General features: G+C 39.5%; 2 protein-coding genes across 2 annotated transcripts; both read left to right on the forward strand.

The window, feature by feature from the left end:
* Nucleotides 1–5,002: 5,002 nt before the first annotated feature.
* On the forward strand, nucleotides 5,003–9,084 carry Brs3 (bombesin receptor subtype 3). The gene is made up of 3 exons (XM_036173977.1): nucleotides 5,003–5,436; nucleotides 7,016–7,367; nucleotides 8,668–9,084. Exons 1-3 carry the CDS (start codon nucleotides 5,003–5,005, stop codon nucleotides 9,082–9,084), a joined length of 1,203 nt encoding a protein of 400 aa, XP_036029870.1.
* A 4,352-nt stretch (nucleotides 9,085–13,436) lies between these two features.
* On the forward strand, nucleotides 13,437–25,601 carry Htatsf1 (HIV-1 Tat specific factor 1). The gene is made up of 10 exons (XM_036175407.1): nucleotides 13,437–13,634; nucleotides 13,824–14,065; nucleotides 15,669–15,849; nucleotides 16,214–16,261; nucleotides 16,669–16,823; nucleotides 19,062–19,225; nucleotides 20,033–20,132; nucleotides 22,470–22,559; nucleotides 23,363–23,500; nucleotides 24,018–25,601. The coding sequence occupies exons 2-10, from the start codon at nucleotides 13,880–13,882 to the stop codon at nucleotides 25,272–25,274; spliced, it is 2,319 nt and encodes a 772-aa protein (XP_036031300.1). The 5' UTR covers nucleotides 13,437–13,634; nucleotides 13,824–13,879; the 3' UTR covers nucleotides 25,275–25,601.
* The last annotated feature ends 224 nt before the right edge of the window (nucleotides 25,602–25,825 follow it).

Consider the following 25,825-nt stretch of genomic DNA (forward strand, 5'->3'; position numbering starts at 1 on the left):
ATCCTCTGAGCTTCTACCAGAAATATGTCTTAGACACTAAAGTAACATGTAATAATGAAGATACCACAGACACAGTCCCACAGCCCAGAAGTCTATCCTCAAGGAGAGAGAGGTTCTGAGTGTGAGTGTGGCCTGAGAAAGTAATTCTCTTGAACCACGGTGCTAAGGGTTTGCATGACCTGGGAAAGACAGTGCAGATCCTGTCACATATCAGACTATAACAGCCTTCTGTCCCTACTCTTGGAGATCATAGGTCCCTCCCCTAGTCCACATGATCAGTCATGGTTTTCAGGAAAAGGAGTGCTGAAGGAGTTCTAAGTCACTCTCTGGTCTCAGTTTCAAGCTGTTTTTCTTACTTTTGTGGCTCTTCTCAGCACTGGGTTTAAGATTCCACCCTTGCCTTTTTCTACCCTTTTCTAAACATGAAGCAAAGTCCCTCTCTTGACAACTTGCAAAATCTGCTTCATCTCCACCTCTGGATGCATGGCCTAAGGTTGCTTTCCATGCAGAAAGAGGCAGAGTCCAGGTAGTTCAAGTATGTTCTGGCTGAGAACACCATGTCATCCTAAATACCTAGTAAAGGTTCCTCAAATCCACTAAATGGTCAGAATTCTTGAGGATCTGGGGAATTTTTGTTTAGGACATTCTTGACCCAAGTCAGACAAAGTGCAGATGACATCTTGAGAAATCATCTTGGTGGGAGTGGATCAAGACAGTATGCTTTGCTGGAGCTAGTCAAAGCTTGTGGTTCGGTTGAAGTTACCTCTCTCTGATAGGGGATTGGTTAGGAGCACAGACTCAGAAACCTGCAACCATGGTTCAGGTTGGTGCCTTGATTTTTCCAGTCCTTCAGCTTTCCCAAATATACACGGAATAGCAAAATCAATCTGGTGAAAGCAGTAGTGAGATCTCCTGGGTTCTAGCAGGTGTGAAGTCCATCTCAAGAGGTGAAACTATGCTATCTATCACCCAGTGGACTGCAGTGAACAAAGGAGACTGATGGGTGGGGAGTTGGAAACATGAAAGTAACCCTAGAGAGTTTTAGTCTGTTTAAATAAAGACATCATTATAATGTTTCTTCTTAAAAAAATAATGAGAAGGTTAACAGGGGACTGCATGCCTTCATAGGTTGGACGGAAAATAACAAGGTCTAGCAGACCAGTGGTGACCACTGGAGAAGGACTGCACTGCTTGGTGAAATTGTGAGAAAGACTATTAGGCTTGGGGGAGTGATATGCAAAGTGTATGGCTTGGTGGGACTCCAAGCAGCAACAATGCCAGGTAGAATATCCATTTATGAGCACAGTAAAGACCCTTTGAAAGACCTGGAAGGGTTAAAAAATTACCACTAACTCTAGCTCTGAACTGCTCACTATCTTTATAGGTATTCAGAAGTGCTTGAGGTAGAAGACTTGAAAAGAAACTAAATATCCCATGTGAGCAAGCATGTGTTACTGAGAAATTCAGATTGCATGGCGGTTTGTGTATTCCCTTTGCTTTAAGTTTTAAGGCTAGGTGCTAAGTCTTTCTCACCCCTGTATCTCTCTCTCTTATAAACATGAGCTCTAGTCCTGGTGAAGTGCTGTGGAGACTGCTAAACACGTCTTCCCCATCCATATCTTCTTAAGGCATCTGGCCTCAGTTTTACTTTTCTGCCACATTTTTTAATGTCATTGATATCGAATCTTTGTATCATTAGACCAGCCAGTTGAGAGTGTCCAGCCTGCATTTTAATCAATTTCTACAAACAGGCAACTATTATTACACTACACGACACAGTGTTAGGACACCTCAGCATGCCAAGTTGCTTCCTGTGCTCCTCAACAATCATCCCCATTCCAATTTCCAGACCCAGGCAAGTGCTGATGTCATGTCCATGTCTCAACTCTTCCAGAATTTCATATTAAGGACTCAGATCATATGTCTGAAGTATTTCATTTCACATACGTTTCATCCATTTTGCAACAAGTAGGGAAAGTTTGTTGTTTTTGTTGTTGTGTAGTATTCCTCTATTAAATGATTATTTCTGTTTTTTATGTTTTCAGTGAAGAGCATTCAGGTTATTTATAATTCATTTTTTATGAAAAATTCTTCCACAACCATTTGCATATTGGTCTCCGTGTGGACATATGCTTTTCATTTATTTTGGGTTTATACCTAAGACTAAAATTGTGGGGCCATATGGTAAGCAGCTGGTCTTCATTAATTGAAGCACCTTAAACAGGGATTAATAAGTAAAAGGCTGAAAGTAAGTTGTGTGGAACTGGGACATGTGATTAGGGGTATGGGAGAAAATTCTTGAAAAAGAAAGACTACTGAGAAAAGAGATTAAAAACACATGGAGATAAACTCACCTGCCTCATAATTTGTACCCCAATGTTCAGAAAGCCTAAACATTTTAGTCAATGTAAATTTTGTTCTCAATTTTAATTGTAGTTCACACTGATCACGGCGTATGAGATAGGCATGTGTGAGTGGGGTACAGGTGGCTACATCTGGGAATAGTCTCCATAAATGTCCACTTTTAGGGAGGCATTAGGTTTAGTCATGATGATAATTCGTGTTTAACAAAACATTCCACTTAGAAGATTCAATTGAAAAACCCAACTCTTAGAATCTACCACTACAATTTGTGTTTATTTCACTTGGTCTCTGCAAAGGCCATTCTGAGTATTCATGTCTTCTTGAAGTAGGAAATTATGCAGACAAAATTTAGGGGCTTGCAATTATGAATAAAAACAGAGAGGCTGGTAATATATTGGAATTATTATTGCAGATTACATTCACAATTCAAACTGTATCTTCTTATAATTAATCAAATCCTATTAAGTAAGAAGAAACTTTTACTTTGCATAGAAGTATAAAAACAAGCACTCTCCTGTTCCATCTTGTACCCTTTCAGTACTTTGTGCTATAGTCCTAGTATCCTCGTTCCACTTTTCTGTAACATATATTCTATTTTTCCCTTCCCCCTACACACACACACACACACACACACACACACACACAAACACACACACAACTCACACATATACACTCATACATATACTCTTTCCACTTTTCTGTAACATATATTCTATTTTCCTCTCCCCCTACACACACACACACCCCACATATACAATCACACATATACAACATGCATATATACATGCACCACACACACAGACACCACACATACCCTACACATACACAACAAACACATATACACACATACACTCACACACACAGCACACATACATACATACATACACCACACACATGTGCACACACACACACATACACCACACACATGTGCACACACACACACATACACCACACAAATGTACGCACACAGAATGGGGTTATTTTAAATCCCCAGCCTAGTGGACAGCATTCTCTCCACTTCATATATACACAAAAGTTTAGGGATTAGAATTTACATGAACACTCTCCCTCCCAATTCCTACCAAAAGCACATACTTAGCTCAGTGACTCAAACTGTGATGATAATTTCATAAGGGGCAGAGGCTAGGGGTGCTGTAGAAGGTTCAAATTAACTGGATTATTGGTGTACTTTATTCACTGGACTTTCTCATAGAATTTCTAGCACCTATTCTGTCAGGATTAATAGCAAGCATTGTTTACTATCTGGTTCAGGAGTTTGCTGAGTACTTGGTTGTTTCATTTCCCAGGTTGATTTCCAATGTGGTTATATTTCTAAACACATTGTTATGCTAAGTTTCTCCTAGCTGAGTGTGGCCATTGAATTTGATAAGTTTAGATAATATTTCTGAGCTGCCTTCAAACTACTTCCATGTCCAAACACCACACACACACACACACACACACACACACACACACACACACACACACACCTTTATACATTTTCTATAAAAAATGGGCTTTTCCTTTTGGTGCCACAGTGATTGCCTTAATTTTTCAAAGCTTCTTTTAGTTGATGCTACCATCATCTACATGGTCCTTATCTCCGGAATAATTTGCAGGGTTTTTTTCTATTGGGAAAAAAAGAATAATTTTCATTCTTACAACATTATTTGGGTCAAGACCCTGAGAGGCATTATTCTGTGTTATTTGGTTGTAGAATAAGGCATGTTCATTTGAGTCATTTTTACAGAAAGAACTCCTTTATAAGATCTTTTTTATAGAAATCTTTTCCAAAGATTTCTATTTAAACAGACGTCGAATGGAAACCCTGTTTTTATTGAGACACTAAGGGACAAAGTGACTGGTGGTCTGCCTGGATTTTTCATCACTTACAAGTTGCTTTGGTATGATATTGCACAGCCCCAGGGACATGAAGGTTGGGAATTACCATGTGTCAGAGTTAGATGTTAAGCCCAGGTCACTGGATTATTGCTTTTGGGAAGTGACATGAGCTCTGTCAAGGTGTGAGTGATTTGTTGCTTCATCGTTTCTCTGATATTAAATTTTGAGGATTGGGTTCAAGTTTGTGCTTTGGGGGTCATCTATCCTTATTTGTCATATAAAACAGACTGCATTAGACTACCATGTGATGGGAGATGGTGAGGTGTTTTGTTTGTTTGTTTGTTTGTTTTGCTTTGCTTTTTTAAAAAATCACCAAAATATGTCCAGACCAGGCTGGGTAGAAATGAAAACACAGGTGATTCTAATAAACAATTAGATGGCTTAATAAGCCTTAACAAGATTATTCAAAGGACTACACCCCCCCCCCCAAATGGAAGAGCAACTACAGGGCATTTCTTTAGCCCCCTTCCTTATCTTATGTCATAGGAATGCCAATGAGACTCCTCCATCCTCCACCTCCCATTTCCTAGTGCCAGATCTGTAAGCGCTTAGCCAAGCATTCTGGGAGACACAGAAGAACTGAAGGGAAGGAGTAACCGGATGTCTTGGGTTTTCTTTCCATTCCGTTCTGTTCTCCTGATAGCACCTCATTGCTAGACGTAGGCACTAGACGTGACAGTCAACTCCATCTGAACTGAGCAGAGAAGAGGTAGTGAAGGCAGATAGTGCAGGAGACATGTCTCAAAGGCAGCCTCATTCACCTAATCAGACTTTAATTTCCATCACAAACGATACAGAATCATCAAGCTCTGTCGTCTCCAACGATACCACACATAAAGGATGGACCGGAGACAACTTTCCAGGAATAGAAGCACTGTGTGCCATCTATATCACTTATGCTGTGATCATTTCAGTAGGCATCCTCGGAAATGCCATTCTCATCAAAGTCTTTTTCAAGACTAAAACCATGCAAACAGTTCCAAATATTTTCATCACCAGCCTGGCTTTTGGAGACATGTTACTTCTGCTGACTTGTGTGCCTGTGGATGCAACCCACTACCTGGCAGAGGGCTGGCTGTTTGGGAAGATCGGTTGTAAAGTGCTTTCCTTCATCCGGCTCACTTCTGTCGGTGTGTCAGTGTTCACGCTAACAATTCTCAGCGCTGACAGGTGAGTTTCCTCTTTCTGTTCTATTGCCGGGATGTGAAATTAAGCAAAAAGAAAAAAAGAAAAGCTTGTGCTTAGCGTTTACTGGCTACCGGTAGGCTTTTCTTACACTGTGTAACCTAAATGTAAGGTTTGAAAATCCAGTAGCATTTAAAAATAAAAGTTAGATTTAAAATGTTAAAATGCCTTTGTTAGCATCTGAAGAGTGCTTGAAAATATATGCTCTGGGCAGGGGGTTTCTTTTCTTTGAAATGTAATTGTGTGCTTGAAAGAATAGCAAACGGTGTTTTTATTTTCCTCCAGCTTATTAAGTCAGGCAAATTGTTGCAGGTACAAAGAAAAATACTCATGCTTTATACATTAGTGCAGCCTAGTGGTATAACAGAGTCAACATGAGCATGCTGGCATAGGTGTGAAATGGACCGTGTGTGCATTATCATGTACCAGAAGGATGATAAAGAGAGAAAAAGCATCAAATTGATTTGAAAGTCCCCAGATTAGCTAATAGAAGGACAGCAGTAAGGTTTTCATCATCCTGATAATTCAGTGTCATGTCATCACTTAATTCTATTTGTTTTCTCTATAATCATATGGTGACATTATCATTCCCAGAGAAATAAATTAATTCTGATGGACTTTTAGAGTCCTGTGGCTAGAGCATGTGAAAGTCTCACTGTCAGGGAGCTGGGGCTCCATGTTAGAGTGTTTTTAGTTTGAATAGTGTGTTTTTTATAACTATTGCAGAATAACCATGAAAGCATGAAAAATGAGGCTCTAAGTATTAAAAGTAGTGCTTTAAAATTTTTGCAAGGTATCTGTAGGTAATCAATGTCCAGCAGTACGGTCAGGAAGAGCTCTAGATTCTGGAATCTGACACGAGCTAAAGCTTGATCTGTGTCATTATTATTATTATTATTATTATTATTAATATTATTATTATCATCATCATAATCATCATCATCATCATCATGGTCATGATATTGTTGCTTTGATGGTCTATATTCTCGAGGGCAGACTCCTGTATAGGCTACAGGTTTTAAGGTGTCTCTGTCTAAATGAAGAGGCATGGTTGTATGGGCTTTAGCTTCTGATTTTACCCTAATCTCTCCTATTGATCCATTAGCATAGGGAAGGAAGTAGCCCTTATGAATGGGGAAAACATGAGATTTCTGCTTTTTACTGGTGGAAATGTTGTCTAGAAAGACTTAAGACTGCTTACTCATCCAGGGGAGTTAATTTGATTAACATGAGTCATTTACATATACAGGGCTTGTTTAGAATACTTATAGCAACACATAGGTGATGAATTATTCTCAAGTCACACAGAAAAGGACACTGAAAATATTTGTCCTAAATAGAGGGTCTGTCACAAAGTTACAAAATAGCAGATCTGGAATGTCTCATAAGAGTGAATAAAGGACAAGCTGATTAGACTAAATAAATCACTGGGTATATTCTGTGTATTTGAAAATATAGCCAGTTCTAATTGGTTCTATATGACTGGAAAGGAGGAAGAACTGGATGATTGCTAAAGTTACATGTGTCACTGATTTCAACCCTGCTTATGATTATGTGTTTCTAGATACAAAGCGGTCGTGAAGCCACTTGAGCGACAGCCTTCCAATGCTATTCTGAAGACCTGTGCAAAAGCTGGTGGCATCTGGATCGTGTCTATGATATTTGCTCTGCCAGAGGCTATATTCTCAAATGTGTACACTTTCCAAGATCCTAACAGAAATGTAACATTTGAGTCATGTAACTCCTACCCTGTCTCTGAGAGGCTCTTGCAAAAACTACATTCTCTGTTGTGTTTCTTAGTGTTCTATATTATCCCACTCTCGATTATCTCTGTCTATTATTCTTTGATTGCCAGGACTCTTTACAAAAGCACCTTGAATATACCTACTGAGGAACAAAGCCATGCCCGAAAGCAGGTATGTATGACTAGTACTCCTGCAAATACAGCCTGAATTTAGACGTGAGCCCCCCATCACCTTTCAGCTAGCTCCATTGCATTTATCTGTGTAGAGACCCAATAGGAATCCCAGTGACACAGATATATAAAACTCTCATCATAGTTCCTGATGGTACTCTTCACTCAGTCAATGGTAAGACTGTTAGTATTATAGACAGGGTAGTGCAAGTGCAAGAGAAGTAAAAGTTAGTTGTCCTATAAAACAGTAAGGGAACCTGCATAACACCAGATTATAAAGCAAAGCATCCTTTGCTTTAGCAAGTATCACAGAATAGTAGACATGTATAGAATGGTGAAACTAGCAAGGCTCATCTGACATTACTCACTGAAAATGGCTTCTCTACAGATGAGCAAGCTGAGGTCCGGACAGGGTGAAATGAAGTGCCCATAGCAAAAGAACACAGTGACTCACACACTTGATTAAGGCCATTGCAGGACTTAGGTGTGCTCTCCTTTCATAAATCTGTACAGAATGAAAGGATGCTACCGAACATTGTCCTGTTAGACTGGGGGTCAGGAAGGCTTCTATCCTGTAGAAGAGGGAAGTAGTGCCCATTTACTGAGAGAGGAGAGGGAAAGAGGGAGGAGGGAGAGATGGAGGAGGGAAAGAAGTATGCCTTTTGTGTAGATTATCAGTTAGTTGAATAGCTGTGCTCATGAGGCTGAAGCCATATACTTAGTGTCCATGTGATCCAGTTTTCTTTGCTTTGTGTGAGCCTCTATTTTATATTAACAGATGTGAATAGGAGTATTCTCATATATGATGGATGGCACATTTTGTTTTTATTCCTCTGACTATATGATTTAAGTCCCTATAGACTAAAAGCAACTTTAGTACCAACCTGACAACTTTCCTGAACTGCAGAAGACTGTTCTCACCTGTCAGCCTCTGCGGATGCAGTGAAAGCTGCTCTGAATAGTATCTCTCTCTCCTTTTAGTGAAATTAAATCACTGGGGATTCCATAGCACTGCCTGAGTTAACTAGAGTATCTCAACATCTGAGGATGGTGGGAGGCCTCAGAATGAGAGTTAATGAGACCGAGATCACAGGTTACCATGCCAATTAACTTGTCATATTCTATATCCACAGGCAGACTTCCCATGTGTCCCAGGCAGTTAGCTCATAAGCATGTGTTCAAAGGGAGGCCAGCTTGTTAACTGTAAATTTCTATGTCAATACAGAGGATGTTTTTTTTTTTTTTAATCTGTGCCAGCTAAATGGGTATTTTTGTGTGTGTGCAATTTTCTCCCCATGTAGATTGAGTCCCGGAAGAGAATTGCCAAGACAGTACTGGTGCTGGTGGCTCTGTTCGCTGTCTGCTGGCTGCCAACTCACCTCCTGTACCTCTACCACTCTTTCACTTACGAAAGCTATGAAGACCCCTCGGCCGTTCCTTTCATGGTCACCATTGTCTCTCGGGTGCTGGCTTTCAGCAATTCCTGTGTAAATCCCTTTGCTCTTTACTGGCTGAGCAAGACCTTCCAGAAGCATTTTAAAGCTCAGCTCTGCTGCTTCAATGAGGCAGAGCTGCCTGAGCCTTCTCTTGGTGACACCCCTCTTACCAACCTCACTGTGATGGGGCGGGTCCCAGGGACTGGGAGCACACATGTGTCTGAAATTAGTGTGACCGTGTTCAGTGGCTGTGGCGGGAAGAAGGGAGAGGACAAAGTTTAGCTTTTCCACCAAAAAAAAAAAAAAGAAGGTGATTATTTTTGTCTTACTGCCTGTATCCAGCTTTAAGCTGTGCATAGTATGGTATCTGGGTTTTTTGTTGTTTATGAATTGTTTTGAAGTTTTCAGAATGAATTATCCCTGTAAGTAAAACACAAAACGTTTTCTTCAAGGTGCAAACAGCAATGCCATTTGGGCTTTCTAAATACAATGAAGCCCATCAAGTAGAGAAAAGCAGGTTTGCAAATACCAGTCAACTGTGAAGAATGCTGTATAGGAGGGATGGTAAATGAACAAGACAAATGTTTAAAAATCTAAGTGGATCCCTCCTTTGTGAGGCTCTTCATTTCTCACGTACTCATGTGATTGTCATAAAATAGTGTTTGTGATTATTGTGTGCTGTAAATCTAGAGATTCTCCTCTGTGAGATCAAAAAGAGATAAAACATCTCTCATGGTGTTTTGTAAGACACACGCGTGTGCGCGTGCGCACACGCACACACACACATGCATGCACACACATGCCCACACACACATGCACACACACATGCATACACACACATGCACACACACATGCACACACACACACGTGTGTGTATATGTATATATACATGTGTATATATATATACTTTCACAGAGTGACTGCTCTCTTCCTTCAATCATCGTTCCACTCTAAGAAGTCTTGCAATTGAAATAAAAAGGTTTGAGAGTCAGAGGGTGTTAAGCACTGGGGCAAGGTGCTTCCCTTGCTGGGTCAACACTTTCTGACTTTATGGATTCTACTGCCATTGGTTAATAACTAGACAGAGCCATCTCTCATAAACATTGTGAAGAAATTGTCTTAATAGGCAGAACAGAGGGCCACTGTGTTGGTGTGACCATGGGCCCCAGAGGAAGATACCTGTCCAAGTCTCTAAGCTGTCACTGTCTGAAATTCTTTCCTCGAAGGAAACTCATTTATTTGGGTGAGCAGTGCCCTCTTTCTAAAACCCTGCAGAACTGCCACTTGGAATCTCTATCACCTGGTTGTCCAAGCATCATCACATCATCTACCTGCTTGATATTACTCAACTTGATGGGTGCCGAAGTCCTAGAGCTCAGCTCTGTTTCTGCAAGTCAGACAGAAGGCTCTGACTTTCTATCCTCTGCTCCAAGTTGCTAACACAAATAAGCTTGTTACTCACTGTAATTGGGAAAAAATAAAACCCTTGTAGTCAGTAGATTTGCCAGGTTTAAATATATGCTTTCAGAAAATGTATTCTTGAAGTAAACTAGAGCTTATCTTTGGCACTATAGTTACATTTGTATTTTTAAAAACTTGATTTTTTTTTAGAGTGCTTTTGGTATTTTTGAGCTTTAAATGGCTTGTGCTGTTGTGAACTTCTGCTAATTATGTGGCTCAAGCGGGGGCGGGACATATATTAACACTTGGATTTAAATGTCCTTAAAATTGGCTTGCTTAAAGTGGGGGTGCTAATATCGTATTAACATTGATTTAAAAAGTGAGCAAAATTGTTGTAAAAAATTTGGAGGTGAGCAAATAAATACGAAATAAAGCTTGAATGGCTTTCTGTAAGTTTGTATTCTAAAAATAATGATAGAATATAAGAAAACATTTCAATTTGAAGACTTATTATTTTAAAAATCACAGAACTATAAATACTTTATTTTCTTTAATTAGAAAAACATTATATATTTACTTTCCTGAGCCTAACACTTGAGAAATAATTTTATAAATGTACTAGGTGATGGCTTAAGAGAGAGAGTCCAGCAGTAAAGGGGCTTCTTGAACACGCATGGGGAGCAGAGTTTGGATTCCAGTACCGGCAGGCACAATGAAAGCACTGATGCGGCCAGCCTAGACAGCAGGGTCCCTGGTGTCTGCTGGCTCCCAGCCTAGCGGAAAACAAGGAACAAAGCCAAGCCAAGCCAAGCCCAACAAACCACAAGGTCTGGGGTCAGCAAGAGAGAGACCTTACCTCAAAAGGAAGAAGGCAGAAAGTGATGAGGGAAAATACATGCCACCCTCTTCTGCACTCCATGCATACCACATACATACTTCACATATATACACTCATACACAGAATCAATAATTAGTACCCTAATTTTAAAAAGTCCCAGGTTACAAAAGTCAAGAGAGTATTTTCATGTTTCCCAAAACTGGAGCTCTGCATGAGTTAGTGATGAAATATGTAGAAAATAACTTCTTAGCGTCCTAGGTCATCAGCTCCTTCCCCTTTTGTAGGTAGAAAATTAGCGTTAAAATTTCGGGTTTGTTTTGGGAAGATTCACTGATTTTACTTCTTGGGGCTAACTTTACAGGTGGCCATAATATCCACAACTACATTTATATAGCTTGTTGTTGTACAGGCAATGTTCCTAGGGGATATTTAATTTCTTTAGTGAGAGTTCTAGATAGGGACAGATATGGACATATGCAAAACAAATTGTGAACATATCCTAATGTTGCTCATGGTCTTCCCTTGCTTAAGATCTAGGATACAGGTAGCAATACTCCATCAAGCATGAAAACAGTCACTAGGTTATGGAGAACTGAAACATGTCCTGAGGCACATCCTCCTCAGTGAAATGAAAAGTGTCCAATTTAACAATGTACACACAGCTTATGTAAGTAGCAAATTTAGTTTTAAAGAATTTCTGCAGTTCATATTATCCCAAGTTGAAGACCCATCAACCATTTTGTCAGAAGAATCCCCCTCCCAACTACTAAGTTTAGAGATTATAAAATGTGGGGACAAGAATACTCCCAAACAAGAGGTCATTCACACACACACACACACACACACACACACACACACACACACACACACACACACAAATATATATATATATCTCTTAGTATAGTTTTTTAACTTTTCCAGAAAGTTTGTAAGCATGTAAGCAAGGTAGGGGAACTTTTGCCCAGAAGGCCCTTATCATGCCTTTGCCCTTCCATAGGTATCTGTTTTCCTTCTCCTCTGATGCTGCATCTGTTTTTACTCAAACTTTGTAGGACACGCTTCTATTGGCTCAGGCAAATCTAGTGTAAAATGCAATGCTACCTCAGGCTACGTTGCCCATAGGCTTCCAGGAAGCTTTGGACAAGGTGACTGGGTGACATGGACAAGGTGACTGGGTGACATGGACAAGGTGACTGGGTGACATGGACAAGGTGACTGGGTGACATGGAACCTAGATATAAGGCTTTTTTTTTAAAAAAAAAAAAAACATTTTCTTGTAAGGGGGTGTTGAGGGTACTTCAGGCACTAAGAATGTGTGCCATGAACAGTGATGATCATGTAGTACAGTATCTTTCCTGTGTTGTAAACATACTCCAGAATGAGATGGAAGCCTAATAACATATTAGTGAAAAGAGCTGTATCCCATTTTCAGATCGAAGAACCACTTAGTAATATTTAAATGAACCTAGCAAAATCCATAACATGCACACAAATTCAGTTTTCTGAGAGCTCTACCAAAAACAAGAACCTCATAAAAATAAATGTATTTGGAAACAAAAAATTACTGTTTTTAAAACACTCTTAAGGTTGGAACCAGATTCACAGAGGTCTGTGAGGATCCAGAGAGCTCTAGAACCCACCCCAAACACTGTATTTAGAAGCAAAGGGACTGGAATCGAAGTAACTTCTGGGAAGCTTTTTCCTGCTGTCAAGTCTGGGTTATAATACGGATTTTTACACATATAGAGTTCATAACTACCTTTATTGAATTAAAATTGTACACGCATAGTTAACATTATAGCAACAAATATTGATAAATGCAATTCAATCTACATATAAAAAAGCTCTTTAGAATTTTTGAAGGTGGTACCAGATGCATTAAAAAGGGTGAGATTTGGCAGAGATGGGACCTTCGGCTCATCGTTCGTTTGCTCATTCACTCACTCCTCACTAGACCCCAAACAGCATGTTACGTGTTTGGGTTACCAAGGTGAACAAAAGCCGTGTGTCCCCTAGGACAAAAATTTAAAAATAACTAAATACTTGGTTCCTTCGCAGGGGCTGAGATTTGAGCGAAAGAGGTGCACCGGTTTCGCGAAGCGGGAGAAACTTGTTCCACGGTCCCACCCACCTCCCCAAGATGGCGGCTGCCGCAAAGCCCATCCAGCGGCAGCCCTACTGCAAGTCTCAAGCGTTTTTTCAGGCTATCGCCTCGTCCGAAGTGCAGAGGACCCCACCGAGCCCAAGGTTCTTGAGGTGTCATGGATTTCTGCAGGTTGCCTCTCCACGGCGAGTTCCCGTGAGTACAGACACGCGGCAGCAGCGCGCTTTTGAAGCCCCGCCCCTGGCTCTCGCAAGCGTCGCGGCCGTTTGACGCCAGAGTGGGCGTGTCAGCGCGACCCGCTACGTCGCCACGCGCGGATAATGGCGACTGCATCAGCCTGAGGTGGACTTCGTTCTCAAATTATTTCCTGTTGTGGCGGGAGGGAGCTGTGGTGCCTCCGGAGCGGACGGCGGCTGTGAAGGCGCGCGTGCGCGCTTCCGCTTCGCCCTGGACCAAGCGGTGGCATCGAGGCCCCGCGGAGCCCGCCCGGTGGGTGGCCGCGTCTACGCTGGCAGCTTCAAGGCGCGTGCGCGCGCGTGTGGGGCGGGCGGGAGGGCGGAGCCTGGGCGGTGCGCCTCAGACTTCCCAGGGACTGCTGGGGCGCTGCAGGGAGGCGGGCCAGGGGTTGCACTGCACATTCTGAGCTCTGCCGACCTCCCTTTCTCTGCTCCTCTCCAGCGTCGTTTTGGCCTCTTCACTTCTCTGAACACTGTTCGTGCAGCCACGTAAGAAACATGAGTGGCAACAACTTAAGCGGGAACGACGAGTTTGATGAACAGTTGAGAATGCAAGAATTGTACGGAGACCCCAAGGAAGGTGACACCCAGAAGGAACCCTCTGGAGAAACGGAATCTTTGGGACAACCGCCGGATGACACTCCCTACGAGTGGGACCTTGATAAGAAGGCTTGGTTTCCTAAGGTAAGAAAGAGTGGCCTGAGTGTCACTGTGGAGCGGGGCTGTGGGGATCCCTGGACACCCTTGCGGGACACCCCTCTTACGTTTGCTCTGCTGAAGTAATAGGTCCTTGAACCGGTGGTTGATGGCTGTCTATTTGTTCAGTTTATTTCAGTGCCGATATATAAAGGAAAGTAAATCTTAGGGTACTGCCTTAAAGCTTTTTATGCCTTATTATTATTTTTTTTGGTGAAGGTCACAGTTGTTATATTGTTGACTGCTTTTTATTGCAAAAAGGAAAAACACCAAGGAAAACACATTAATAACAGTTTTCTCTTGTATAGCCAAACTTATGTGAGATGTTTAGTGTATATGCTGTGGACAAGATTTAGCTTGTTGATTAAGGGGGTGGGAAAGCAGCCTTTTACCTCATTCTATTGAATAAACTTTCCTTGCCATCTTGGTTTATTTTTCTACTAAATTTTGTTCCAGAGCATCTAAGTTTGAACCTTGTAACCACAGGAATATGATTAGGGAAGCACAGAAAATGGTTGGAAAAGATCTCTACATTCGTTTTGAGTACTTGGGAATTGCTAAGTGTTTAATTTCAACATGGAAATAAAACAACTAGTGTTAAACCTGGTAGTGTAAACTCTATGGTGAAAGCACGTTGTTAGTCTTAGCCTCATAGGAGCATTAATATCAAAGTGACTTGAGAGCCAATTACACAAAACTTGTCTCCATTGTGTAGACAGGTTGTTAGTTGAAAAATTACTCCACCTATTCTTTCTGATTTTATATTTGTGCATATCTCAAGCTCTCCAAATTTTTGAAATTTTCTTATCCCATTTCTGAAATTGCAATGTCAGCTTGAATGTAGATGTGATTTCTTCTACCTTCTGGGTGTTTCTAATAGTCCGACAAGCAATTACTTGGTAACTTTATCATAGTTACTGAAAACCATAGTTCTTCAAACTTTGGGTTTTAAATTTTTACTTTTATGTGTGCCTAAAAGCGATAGACATAACTTATAACTTCATTCAGCCATTTTGCAATAGTGCTTTCCCCTGCAAAGCCAGGGCGATGGGTGTGTATTGAGTGTATCTTGAATTTTGTTTTGTCACTAAGCACTAATGTGAATTAGTGCTCATGCTAAAATGGGCATTTTGTGTTCTAGCACAGTTGCCAGCCTCATTCATAAACACAAAAATCTTAGTGTACATGTGTATTTTTGTGCATCTGTACACCAAAAAGTGGATTCTATGATTAAATTTCTAGGTGACTTTTGGTTTTACTCTGTCTCATTATTTGATACTTCTTTTGTATTGGCCACCTTAGTCAAATATACTGTAGAGAAGTAGTAATTTATAAAACAACTAGAAAAGGTGCTAGCATCACTTACAATTCTCTCATACTTTTTGTGTTGGCAATCTGAGTACTTTTGTCTTATTTCAATCATATTACACAGTTTCTATATAAGGTGACTGTTCTCACATTATACTTGAATTATTACAGCTACTCTTTGTACGAACACTTGTTTAAGTTTTAGATTTTATTACTGAATGTACAGCCATATAACACAAGTGAAGTAACCATGTCTGCTTATGTGCCGACTTAACCCATTTAGATCACTGAAGATTTCATTGCTACGTATCAGGCTAATTACGGCTTTTCTAGTGATGGTGCATCTAGTTCTACTGAGAATGTCCAGGATACCAACACAAAGACCATAGAAGAACCTCCACAGAAAGCAATCCCAGAAGCCACTGACCCCAAAAAGAGGGGAGAAAAGAGAAAGGCCGAATCAGGCAAGTAGTTCTGTTTTGCAAAACCTGGGTTTGAAAATGAAATAGGAAAATATTTCATACATTTTACATTTTGGAGGATTATAATAACATTGAAGGAATGGTAGGTAATGTGAGCTTTCGCTTTAATATAGGCTTAAAGTCATTAAGAATCGAGATAGCCCTTTTCTTTTTCAGAGAGAGCCTTACAACTAATTCTCAGTCAAAAAGTTTATGTATTTTGAAAGTGGGTAGTGATTTGAATTAGACTTAGTCTTCTTAAATAAAGAGAACATTCTCAAAGTTTTACGAAACGACCGTTGCCAAGATTTCATGAGATTCTTGTTGTTTCTTACAAATATTTTATTTATTTCATTTTGATTTTTAGGATGGTTCCATGTTGAAGAAGACAGAAATACAAATGTATATGTGTCAGGTATTTATCCCTTTTTAATGCAGTTTCAAGATTGGAAGCATTTAATGTCGAGACCTTGTGCTAAGTGATTTTTAGTTTTTAGTGTGTTTTATTTAGCTATTTATGCTAACTTGGGATTTACTTAGTACAGAATAAAGAAAATTTATTCAATTTTGCATACTGTTCTGTATGTCTGCCTTAGATAATTTACATCAATTTGTCTCTTCAGATTTAGTGAAGCATAGCATAACTATGATACATTTTAATATATAAAATATGAATGATCTTCAGATTTATAGATAGGAAGTTTTGCACTCATTTACACAAGTCAGCTTTACACTCACCTAAGTTGTAGGTTTCTTGTTGGTAATATGCTGAATAACTTTTACCTTTATTAAATCCTTGAAAATTGTTCTCTGAAACTATAGGTCTGCCTCCAGACATCACAGTGGATGAATTCATACAGCTTATGTCCAAATTTGGCATTATTATGAGAGATCCTCAGACAGAAGAGTTTAAGGTCAAACTTTACAAAGATAATCAAGGAAATCTTAAAGGAGATGGGCTTTGCTGTTATCTGAAGGTTGGTATATGGTCAATTAAGTTTCTTATCTCTTTAATTTTAAATCAGGAACCAAGGCTGGAATCTTTTGTAGATGCTAACCTAAGCCAAGAACCATCCAAAACAGAGTAGAAAGAAAACTGAAATTTCAGACTGTGACTGTACGTGGTGATGCTGGTACCTTTCCTAAATTTTAGTATATATAAATTACTACTTCCATACAGTATACTCGACTAAGGATGTAAATACATAAAACAAAAGAAGTATTAAGTAAGACAGTGTAAAATCCAAAAGTCAACTTAGTAACACTAGGGTTATTTGCTTGTTTTAAGAAACTGTTTGCTGCAAGGTCAAAATGTTATGTAAATATGTGATTGAGGGGCTTTTCTTTAACTTCAAAAAACCCTCACTGTAAAGATCACATTACCAGTGCATATAATCAGCAGTTTAAAAATCTGAGAAGGAAAAAAATGCCAGCAACATTATTTAGCACATAGGAATGAATTGGAATGGGATATAACAAAGTCTAGCCTGCCACCTGTTTTTGCAAATAAAATTTTGTCGGAACACAACCACACTCACTCACTTGTGCCTTTGTGTGAGGCTGCTTTTGTGTTTCATCAGTTGCATTGAGTGGTTGCAGCATCAACCTCTGACCCACAAAACCTAAGCGATTTACTAACCGGCTCTTTACAGAAAGAATTTTCTAATCCTGAATTAGACTGGAAAGGAGATGGTAAATTATACTTACTGCTTTCAACACCACAGAAGAGAAGTAAAGTGGAAATTTGCAGAATTTTGTGTGGTCTTGTTACTATAAATTGCACAGGGATTGTTTGTTATGAAAGAAAATTATCATTTCTGCAACACCGGTCACCTTAGGGCATGTATCATCCATTATTGCCTGGCAAAAAAACAAATGGCCACAATTATGACATGAATTTTTCATAGAATCTGAAAATGACTACAAATTAAAGTAAAAAAAGATAATGTAATTATGTATCCTGGATGTGTAGTTAGTGGATAGTATACAATAGAATCAGAAGACAGTAGGCTTGAGCTGGCAAGGTTTGGGGTTATCAGCTTTTAATCTGTTTCTTAAGCAAGATGGGTTAGTGAACCCTAACACAATCATGACAGTTTTGTATGTTTATATGTAATATTTGAGAATTTATCAGCCTAAAGATGACTAAAAACCTATGAAGTAAATTTTTCAAAGAGGAAGGTATTGATCAGATGTTTTTTTAAAAAAAATTATTTTCTTTTACTTATGTGTGTGCGTGCTTGTACGTGTTGTGTGTGTGCATGAATTTTTGTACACATGAATGCTGTTGCCTGCAGAGGCCAGAAGATGATGTTGGATCCTGTGGAGCTGGAATTATAGATTGTTGTGAGCTACCCACTATGGTTCTGGGAACTGACCTTGGGTTCTCTGCAAAACTAGCAGGGGCTCTTGACTGCTGAGCCATTTCTTCAGCTCCATGATTGGAGTTTTAAAGAAAAATATTTCTTTGTGAAACACTTTTATAACTTAGGTCCCACGAAAGTAACAGATTGTTAAGCCAGTAAATTGCACTTTAGAAAATAAAGTTAATTATTTCAGGATCCATATATGATTTGAGCAGCTGAGGTCGGAGGTCCTTTGTGCCTTCCTCGTACCTTTAGATCTTTGACTCTGTTTGAGTAGGGGCAGTAAGTACCCTGTTCATGTAGGACCTAGAATCCATAAATGCATTTAATATATAAGCCATTAAATAATTATCTTCTATTTAGTATGTTATTACAGATCTCCATTTTAGTTTGATGAGGCTGAACATTAAAGGTTGGCTTTATTATTTCCAGTTCCTTGAATCATCCACTGTTAAATAGATGTTACAGAAATTATTCAAATCTCCTGTCATTCCGCAGATTAGAAATTTGGGCTACTAGAGACAAACATTACCCAATAATACAATTTACTAAACACCTATTGTATGCCATGCCCTGGTCTTTCCATACACTCTTTTATCTAATTTTGTCAGAGACTCTTTGATGAATATATTATTTTAGCTTTTTATAGATGGAGAAGTTGGGGTTCAGAGAACTAGTCCTTTCTAAGTTAACACAGGTGTTAGAGGTATAGCTGTGTTTTGAACACAGCTTTCCTGATTTATATTCTAGGATTCATTATACCAAAGTAGATAGCTGGCATTGTTTATCTCAAAATCTCAAGTTTCATATTTTAGTGCTCAACTTACTGTTTTATTTACCATTATAAAGAAAGAGTCCGTGGAACTTGCATTAAAACTTTTGGATGAAGATGAAATTAGAGGCTACAAATTACATGTTGAGATGGCGAAGTTCCAGCTGAAGGGCGAGTATGATGCCTCAAAAAAGAAGAAGAAGTGCAAAGATTATAAGAAGAAACTATCTCTGCAGCAGAAGTTTGTATTCTTTTTGAAAAGTTTCATATAAAACATGTTTTGGTAATAACTACTTAGTTTTGTTCCATCAAACACATCTACAAATTATTCTAAAAGAATTTCATTAGCTAATCAGAGATCTTCAGAAATCTACTTCCATGGGCTGATTTGGCAGTGGTGAGGAGGTTTTCCTTTTTCTGGGCTGATTTCTTTTAACTGTGTCCTAGGCTTCTTTATTTAAAACAAAATGATAAGTGATGTGCTCATGACCAGTGGCATCACTGAACTGCATCTTTCCTCCATCACCTCTTCCCACACTTCTTGTCCCCCACCCTTTGTGCTTCCAGTCCCTCTTCAGTACAAATGACAGCTAATGACATAGAGTTTACATTGTGTAAGGTATTAGAGTACAGTATAGAGATGAATTAAAGTGCATGGGGAAACAGGTATAGGGTGTAAGTCAATATGGTAGTGTCCTATGTTAGTGTTCTGCGTGGCCAAGGATTTTGGTGTCCAGCTGGGGTTGTGTGTCCTGGAAGCTGTCCTCCACTTTGACTGAGGGATGCCTTTTCATCTTAGAAAGTTGTACATACTAAATCATGAGGAGGCTTTAGAAATCTAATTGCAGTGCTCGTCTAGAAGACTGGAGTTACTTTGATAAGGAACCACAGATACTAAGCATTTTTTTTTTTTTTTGCCCCCTGCCTAGAATTTTTTTAACTTCAGAAAGTTCTGTGGAACTCGGTTGGAATTAGATAATGACTATTATTAAACTTTCACAAATCTGAAACCAGATTTAAGTTTACTGTTACTTTTTTGTTACATTAGGCAGTTGGATTGGAGACCTGAGAGGAGAGCTGGACCATCCCGGATGCGACATGAACGAGTTGTCATCATCAAAAATATGTTTCACCCCATGGATTTTGAGGTAGGAAATGGTGCTTTAACACCTAAAAATTCTGGTATGTTTTCTAACAAGAGGGTCCAAAGCTTACCGTGCCCCATCTTTGTCAAGGCATGCTCCTGTAGTAATCGGTAGGATAGGAAAATAGAACAAAGAATCAACTTGTATTTGGAACTCCGTGTTTATCCTGGTGTTCTTTTCATTGTATCCCAGATAAGACAGTTAATATTCATACTGTGGCCCCAAATCACAGCTGCTTGCTATCTGAACTCAAAGATTGATGGGAACGGCCTGTGGATTTGTAGTACAGTTCAGTAGGCACCAGCTGATTTTGGTGGAGAATACCAGTTCCACACTTGCTTCTGAAAACTTTGTGTTACTAATAAAAGTTTGATCCTTAAAGAAATCTGTTCATAATGGAGGTTATGTTTCAGGACCACATTTTCACCAAGTTCTGTAACGAATATTAATATTCATGTAAAATCCCCAAACCAGCAAATAAGATGTTAAATGAATAAGAATTGTCAAGCTAGCTTACACTCCATTGTACCTCTGATACCATCTGCTAGTGTAGATGGATGCTATCAGTAATCGAAAAACAACTTTTGTTTTCTCTCTTTGGTTCTAGAATTAATGATAACACATAGCACACAAGGAAGAAAATGTTTGGAATGCAAAAATTCAGATTTGAAAACATTCTGGTTGCAGTCTGAGTTTAATCTTGTTCTTTTTGTTTACGTTGTCAATAGTGTCAAAATTGTTTTTATTTTATTTTATTTTAGCCCCTTAGCAAGGGCCTTAAAATGGACAGTTCAACCTTATCTCCATACCTCATGCTGTGAGCTTGATGAGAGCCTGTTAACAAGGAAGATGTCTTGTTTTTTTGTTCAGGGTTTCTGAACCTGGATCTCAAATCATGTCAGTCTACACCTTCACAATCTAAATCAAGTAGACTCTAGCCACCATAAATTATTATTATAACTAATAAAGATTCCTCTCCTTAGTTATACTACACATGTGCAGTAGCTACTATGTTGGGTAATACAGATACATAGAACAACTGTATAATCACTGAAAGTGCTGGGTGATACTGGTAGAGATGTTCTATAATTCTCTTATTTTTTGTTTTGTCGACAGGGTTTTATTAGCCTAGGCTAGCTTCAAACTTAGAATTCTCCTGCCACTTCCCATGAGCTGGGATTCCAGGCATAGTGTGGTGTGTCATATGACTCCTGACAGAGGGTTCAAGAGGAATTTTAGGGACTGTTTAGTTTGATTGAAGACTGGTTATGAACCAAAAGAACAGGCACCAACATTAAACTTTTTAGAGGAAAATAAAAGCAATGTTGTTGAATTACCCCAAGGTATCAGAAAGAACTTATATTTGGGAGGATGGAGTATATTTTTATTCCAAATACTTGAGTAATGTTAGAAGTTACATACCTAAAAATACTCTCTGGTGTCAGGGTAAATAATGAAGGATTATTTTGTAATGTAACTTCAGATGGGTTCAGTGTTTAGTTCGAAGCCTTACCTAAAAATACTTTGCCTGGAAAGTTTGAATATCAAGAAATGAAGAATCAGAACTGTGACATAAAGGGAGATTTCTTTTTGTGCACATTAGCACAGTCCAATAGAAATATACAATGTGAGAAGCTACATTTAAGCTTATTATATCTATATCCTTAGTAAAAAGCAAGATGTAGCTAGGGAGATTAATTGTGATTAGGACTTGCCCAGTAACCACATATGGTCATTGTCCACCTTCTTAGTCAGTGTAAAGTTTAGATCACAAAGTTCTGTGTCTAGCTTACTTGGTTAAAGAGGCTACTGTAGAGCAGAGGTGATGTGGGCCTTTCTGACTCTTTTCATGCCCTGAAGCTTAGAGTTCTGTTCATCCTTACTGGGAGTCTTGATCCTTCCAGAGTTCTGGGAGGAGAGTCCTCCTGAACTAGAGACCACTGGTACTAGTAATGCTTCAGTTTTTTTTTTTTTTAGTACATTCACATGGAAAAGCAACAAGAATATTTTACTGTGTGCTTTAAAAAATACACACACACACACACACACACACACACACACACACACACACACACGTATAAGCATATCGTTTTCTTTTGCTATTGTGGACCTCCTCTCTGCCTTGCTTGTCCATTTCCTCTCTCACTTTGAGTAGCAGTGAGTACCTGAACTAGTAGCAGTGAGTGAAGTCATCTAACTTAATTCTATTTTGATTTTTTTATTTATTACTGTAGTCTGCAGACAAATGTTTCTCATTTGTAAATTTGTCACAGTAATAAATTTGGTTCTTGAGTTATGAAGAAGGAAGGAGCTCCATTTTAATCCTTTTTGTTTTTTCAGGATGATCCATTGGTGCTGAATGAGATCAGAGAAGACCTTCGAGTAGAATGTTCAAAGTTTGGACAGATTAGGAAGCTCCTTCTGTTTGATGTAAGTTCATGGCTTGCACCAGTAAGTCCTGACATCCTTCCGAGCTGAGGAAGTGACTTAGATTGCCCTGGATTTTAGATTAGTGTTTTTATATCGCAGGCCTGCTGTCTGTCATCAGTAGTTCAGTGAACATGGTTTACAAGGCGAGTCTTGGATTGTTTTGATATGCCAAGCTTATTTCCCTTCCTTCTGACTCTTAAAGAGTACGCGATCAAGTGACAGCAACTAGAAGAAAAATATATTGAATGTTAGTTTCCTCCAAGTTCTAGCCTTTCTCTCAATTATTCACCTGATCACAGTCAAGGAAAAAACTCTTGTTTAGTTTTCTCTGAACTTCCAAAACTGATAAAAAGTACTTCTGACCATTTCTTAACAATGTACTGCTAATATGCCACAAGGGGCTTTACACTACATGCCACTTAATTCTCAGAACCCTTTGAAGCAGGTAGCTGCTAGCTGTGCAGTTGAAGAAGCCACATCTTCTCGTGCAGAAGCCCTCACTCAGTGCTCCTTCAGCTCCTGACAGGCAGGATTTAATCCCAGGGCAATTCTGACCTCCCAGTTTACACTCTTATCACATGGTCTTCCCTCTTGGGTAATGTTAACAGAAACATTTGCAAGGACACTGTACTGGTTCTTGCTAGACAAGATGAAGCTAAAGAAGCAGCTAGCTACTGGCTGAAAGAAAAAGGAAGAAAGATCTCAGAAGTCTTTTAGTTCATAGTGTCAGGAAAATACTACTCTGTACCTGTCTTCTGATTTTTAATCTTGTTATTGAGTCCTTCTTTTTCTTGAATTTTCAGAGGCACCCAGATGGTGTGGCTTCTGTGTCGTTCAGGGAACCAGAGGAGGCTGATTATTGTATCCAGACTCTGGATGGAAGGTGGTTTGGTGGCCGTCAAATCACTGCTCAAGCCTGGGATGGGACTACAGATTATCAGGTACATCCCGCAGCTATCAAGGAGGGCACAGGAACTGTTGCATTGCCAACTGCAGATCTAGTTTGGGGGTTGATTTCATCTGTTTTGTATAATATATCTCGTAAATAATGTTTTGCATTGGAAGATAGAGAAAAACCTCTCACTTCTCACTATGTAAGTCTGAAATTTTGAGGTTTTCTCAGAATAAGAAAAGAACAGAGTAAACTAAATTATTCCTCAACTTTCTTGTTACAGAGAATGGACAGAGCTCCAATAGTAATATTTTAGGAAATGAAACTTTTCAGCAGTACTGGGATATTCATGTTTATTTATATGATCTTGTTTAAGGTTAACTGTATTTAAGGTTGTATAATCAAGGTATATACTTTTGAAGACCAGGGTAAGGCAGTGCTTGGACTGCTCTAGAAAAGTTGCTTTACAGAACCAGGGTACTTGTGTCAGTATTAGAAATGCCCAGAGAATTTGTTGCTTCTTTCACCAAACACTTACCTTAACCTTAGTTTCTGTTTATACACAGGTAGAGGAGACGTCAAGAGAAAGAGAGGAAAGGCTGAGAGGCTGGGAGGCATTCCTCAATGCCCCTGAGGCTAACAGAGGCCTCCAGCGTATGGATTCCATCTGTGGTCCAGAAAAGGCAGGGCCTTCCAGAGTAAGGCATTTTTCAGAGCACCTGAGCATGTCTAGCACGAGTGCTCAGGAAGCTACAACTGGAGTAGCATTTGAAGAAACTATCGATGAAAGCAAGTTTGAAAAGGCAGAAGATGTGGGAGAATCTGAAGGAGATGCTTCTGAAAAAGATGCTAAAGAAGGTGGGTCTGATGAAGGGTACCCTGAGAGAGAGTGTGAAGAGGGCTTCCCCAAGACAGAGTGTGAACTGGACCGCCCCAAGTCAGAGTGTGAAGAGAACCACCCCAAGAGGGAGAGTGAAGAAGACTGCCCTGAGAGCGAGCTTGAAGAGGGTAGTCCTAAAAAGGAGTCTCAAGAGAATGGTCCTGAAAGAGAATCTCAGAAGAAAGGTGAAGATAACTATGATAAGAATGGCTTTGCCAAAGAATCTGAAGACAATGACCATAGCAGAGAGTCTGAAGGGGAAGAAAGCCTCAAGAAAGAGTCAGAAGACGATGACTCAGAATCTGAGGAAGACTGCTCAGAAAAGCAGTCTGAAGATGGCTCTGACAAAGAATTAGAAGAAAATGGTGCTAAAAAACATTCCGACGAGGATGCCTCTGACAAGGAGTCCCCTGAAAATGTTGAGAAAGAGTCAGAAGAAAATGACACTGACAAATCAGAATTTGATGAAGGATCTGAAAGAGTGTTAGGTGAGGAAGGCTCTGAGAGAGAATTTGATGAAGACTCAGATGAAAAGGAGGAGGAGGAAGATGAAGATGAGGAAGAAGTCGTATTTGAAAAGGTTTTTGATGATGAGTCCGATGAGAATGAGGATGAAGAAGAAGCAGATGAAAAGGAGTGTGAAGATGCTGATGACAGAGAGGAGGAAGAAGATGGCGCAGATGAAAAGCTCTTCGATGACTCAGATGGAAAGGAAGATGGAGAAGATACAGATGTAAGGAAAGATGAAGATGCCAGTGACAAGCTGTTTGAAGATAATTCCAATGACAAATTTTTTGATGAGGAAGAGGGTCTCAATGAGAAGTTGTTTGATGATTCTGATGAGAGAGGGACTGTGGGAAATGTGAAGGAAGATGGGTCTCAGTCCACAGACAGCAGCTTTGTCCTCAGCAGTGATGATGATGATGATGATGATGGAATCTAATCCTTTCCACTTGCTTTTTAGGGAGAGCCCTGTGTCTCTATTTGCCTGTGCTTCAGGGTCAGTAGTAGTGTTACATCAACATGTGCATAGTGGTAGGATGCCATCAGACTAATGTCTAGAAGGTTTTTGTTCTCACCTGTACCAATGGATTTAAATATGTTTATTGGTTCTTCAGTTAAAACTCCATAGTTACGATGCAAGTAAACTGGATACCCATTGTTCTGTTGGATTTGTTAAATGCATGCAAAAGAATATTTTTAAAGTATTCTAATTGGAGTTTGTGATATTCAGAAATAAAGATAAATTGATAATATGCAGAAACTGAAATGTGGACTTGAGTTGACTTGTGTTTTGAATCAAATATTGCTTGATTCCTCCCACAGCCCTTATTTCCAGCAGTGTTACCACTTGGGATAACCTTCCCCATTCTGCACCACATGGTCCTAAAGTCACAAAAAAGTGACATTTTAGACCCCTTCCCCAATCCTTGGAAGTTACCTGTTTTCTTTTTTACCCCTTTCTATTAAAGCCAAGATGTGCATGTGGTCCCC

The sequence above is a fragment of the Onychomys torridus genome, chromosome X, assembly GCF_903995425.1.
Source record: "Onychomys torridus chromosome X, mOncTor1.1, whole genome shotgun sequence".
NCBI classification, from domain to species: Eukaryota; Metazoa; Chordata; class Mammalia; order Rodentia; family Cricetidae; genus Onychomys; species Onychomys torridus.

Coding starts and splice junctions, on each gene's coding strand:
- Brs3 (XM_036173977.1), top strand. CDS start 5,003: ATGTCTCAAAGGCAGCCTCATTCACCTAATCAGACTTTAATTTCCATC. Junction 5,437..7,015: donor ACAATTCTCAGCGCTGACAG/GTGAGTTTCCTC, acceptor ATGTGTTTCTAG/ATACAAAGCGGTCGTGAAGC. Junction 7,368..8,667: donor AAAGCCATGCCCGAAAGCAG/GTATGTATGACT, acceptor CTCCCCATGTAG/ATTGAGTCCCGGAAGAGAAT.
- Htatsf1 (XM_036175407.1), top strand. CDS start 13,880: ATGAGTGGCAACAACTTAAGCGGGAACGACGAGTTTGATGAACAGTTG. Junction 15,850..16,213: donor AAAGAGAAAGGCCGAATCAG/GCAAGTAGTTCT, acceptor TTTGATTTTTAG/GATGGTTCCATGTTGAAGAA. Junction 23,501..24,017: donor ATGGGACTACAGATTATCAG/GTACATCCCGCA, acceptor GTTTATACACAG/GTAGAGGAGACGTCAAGAGA.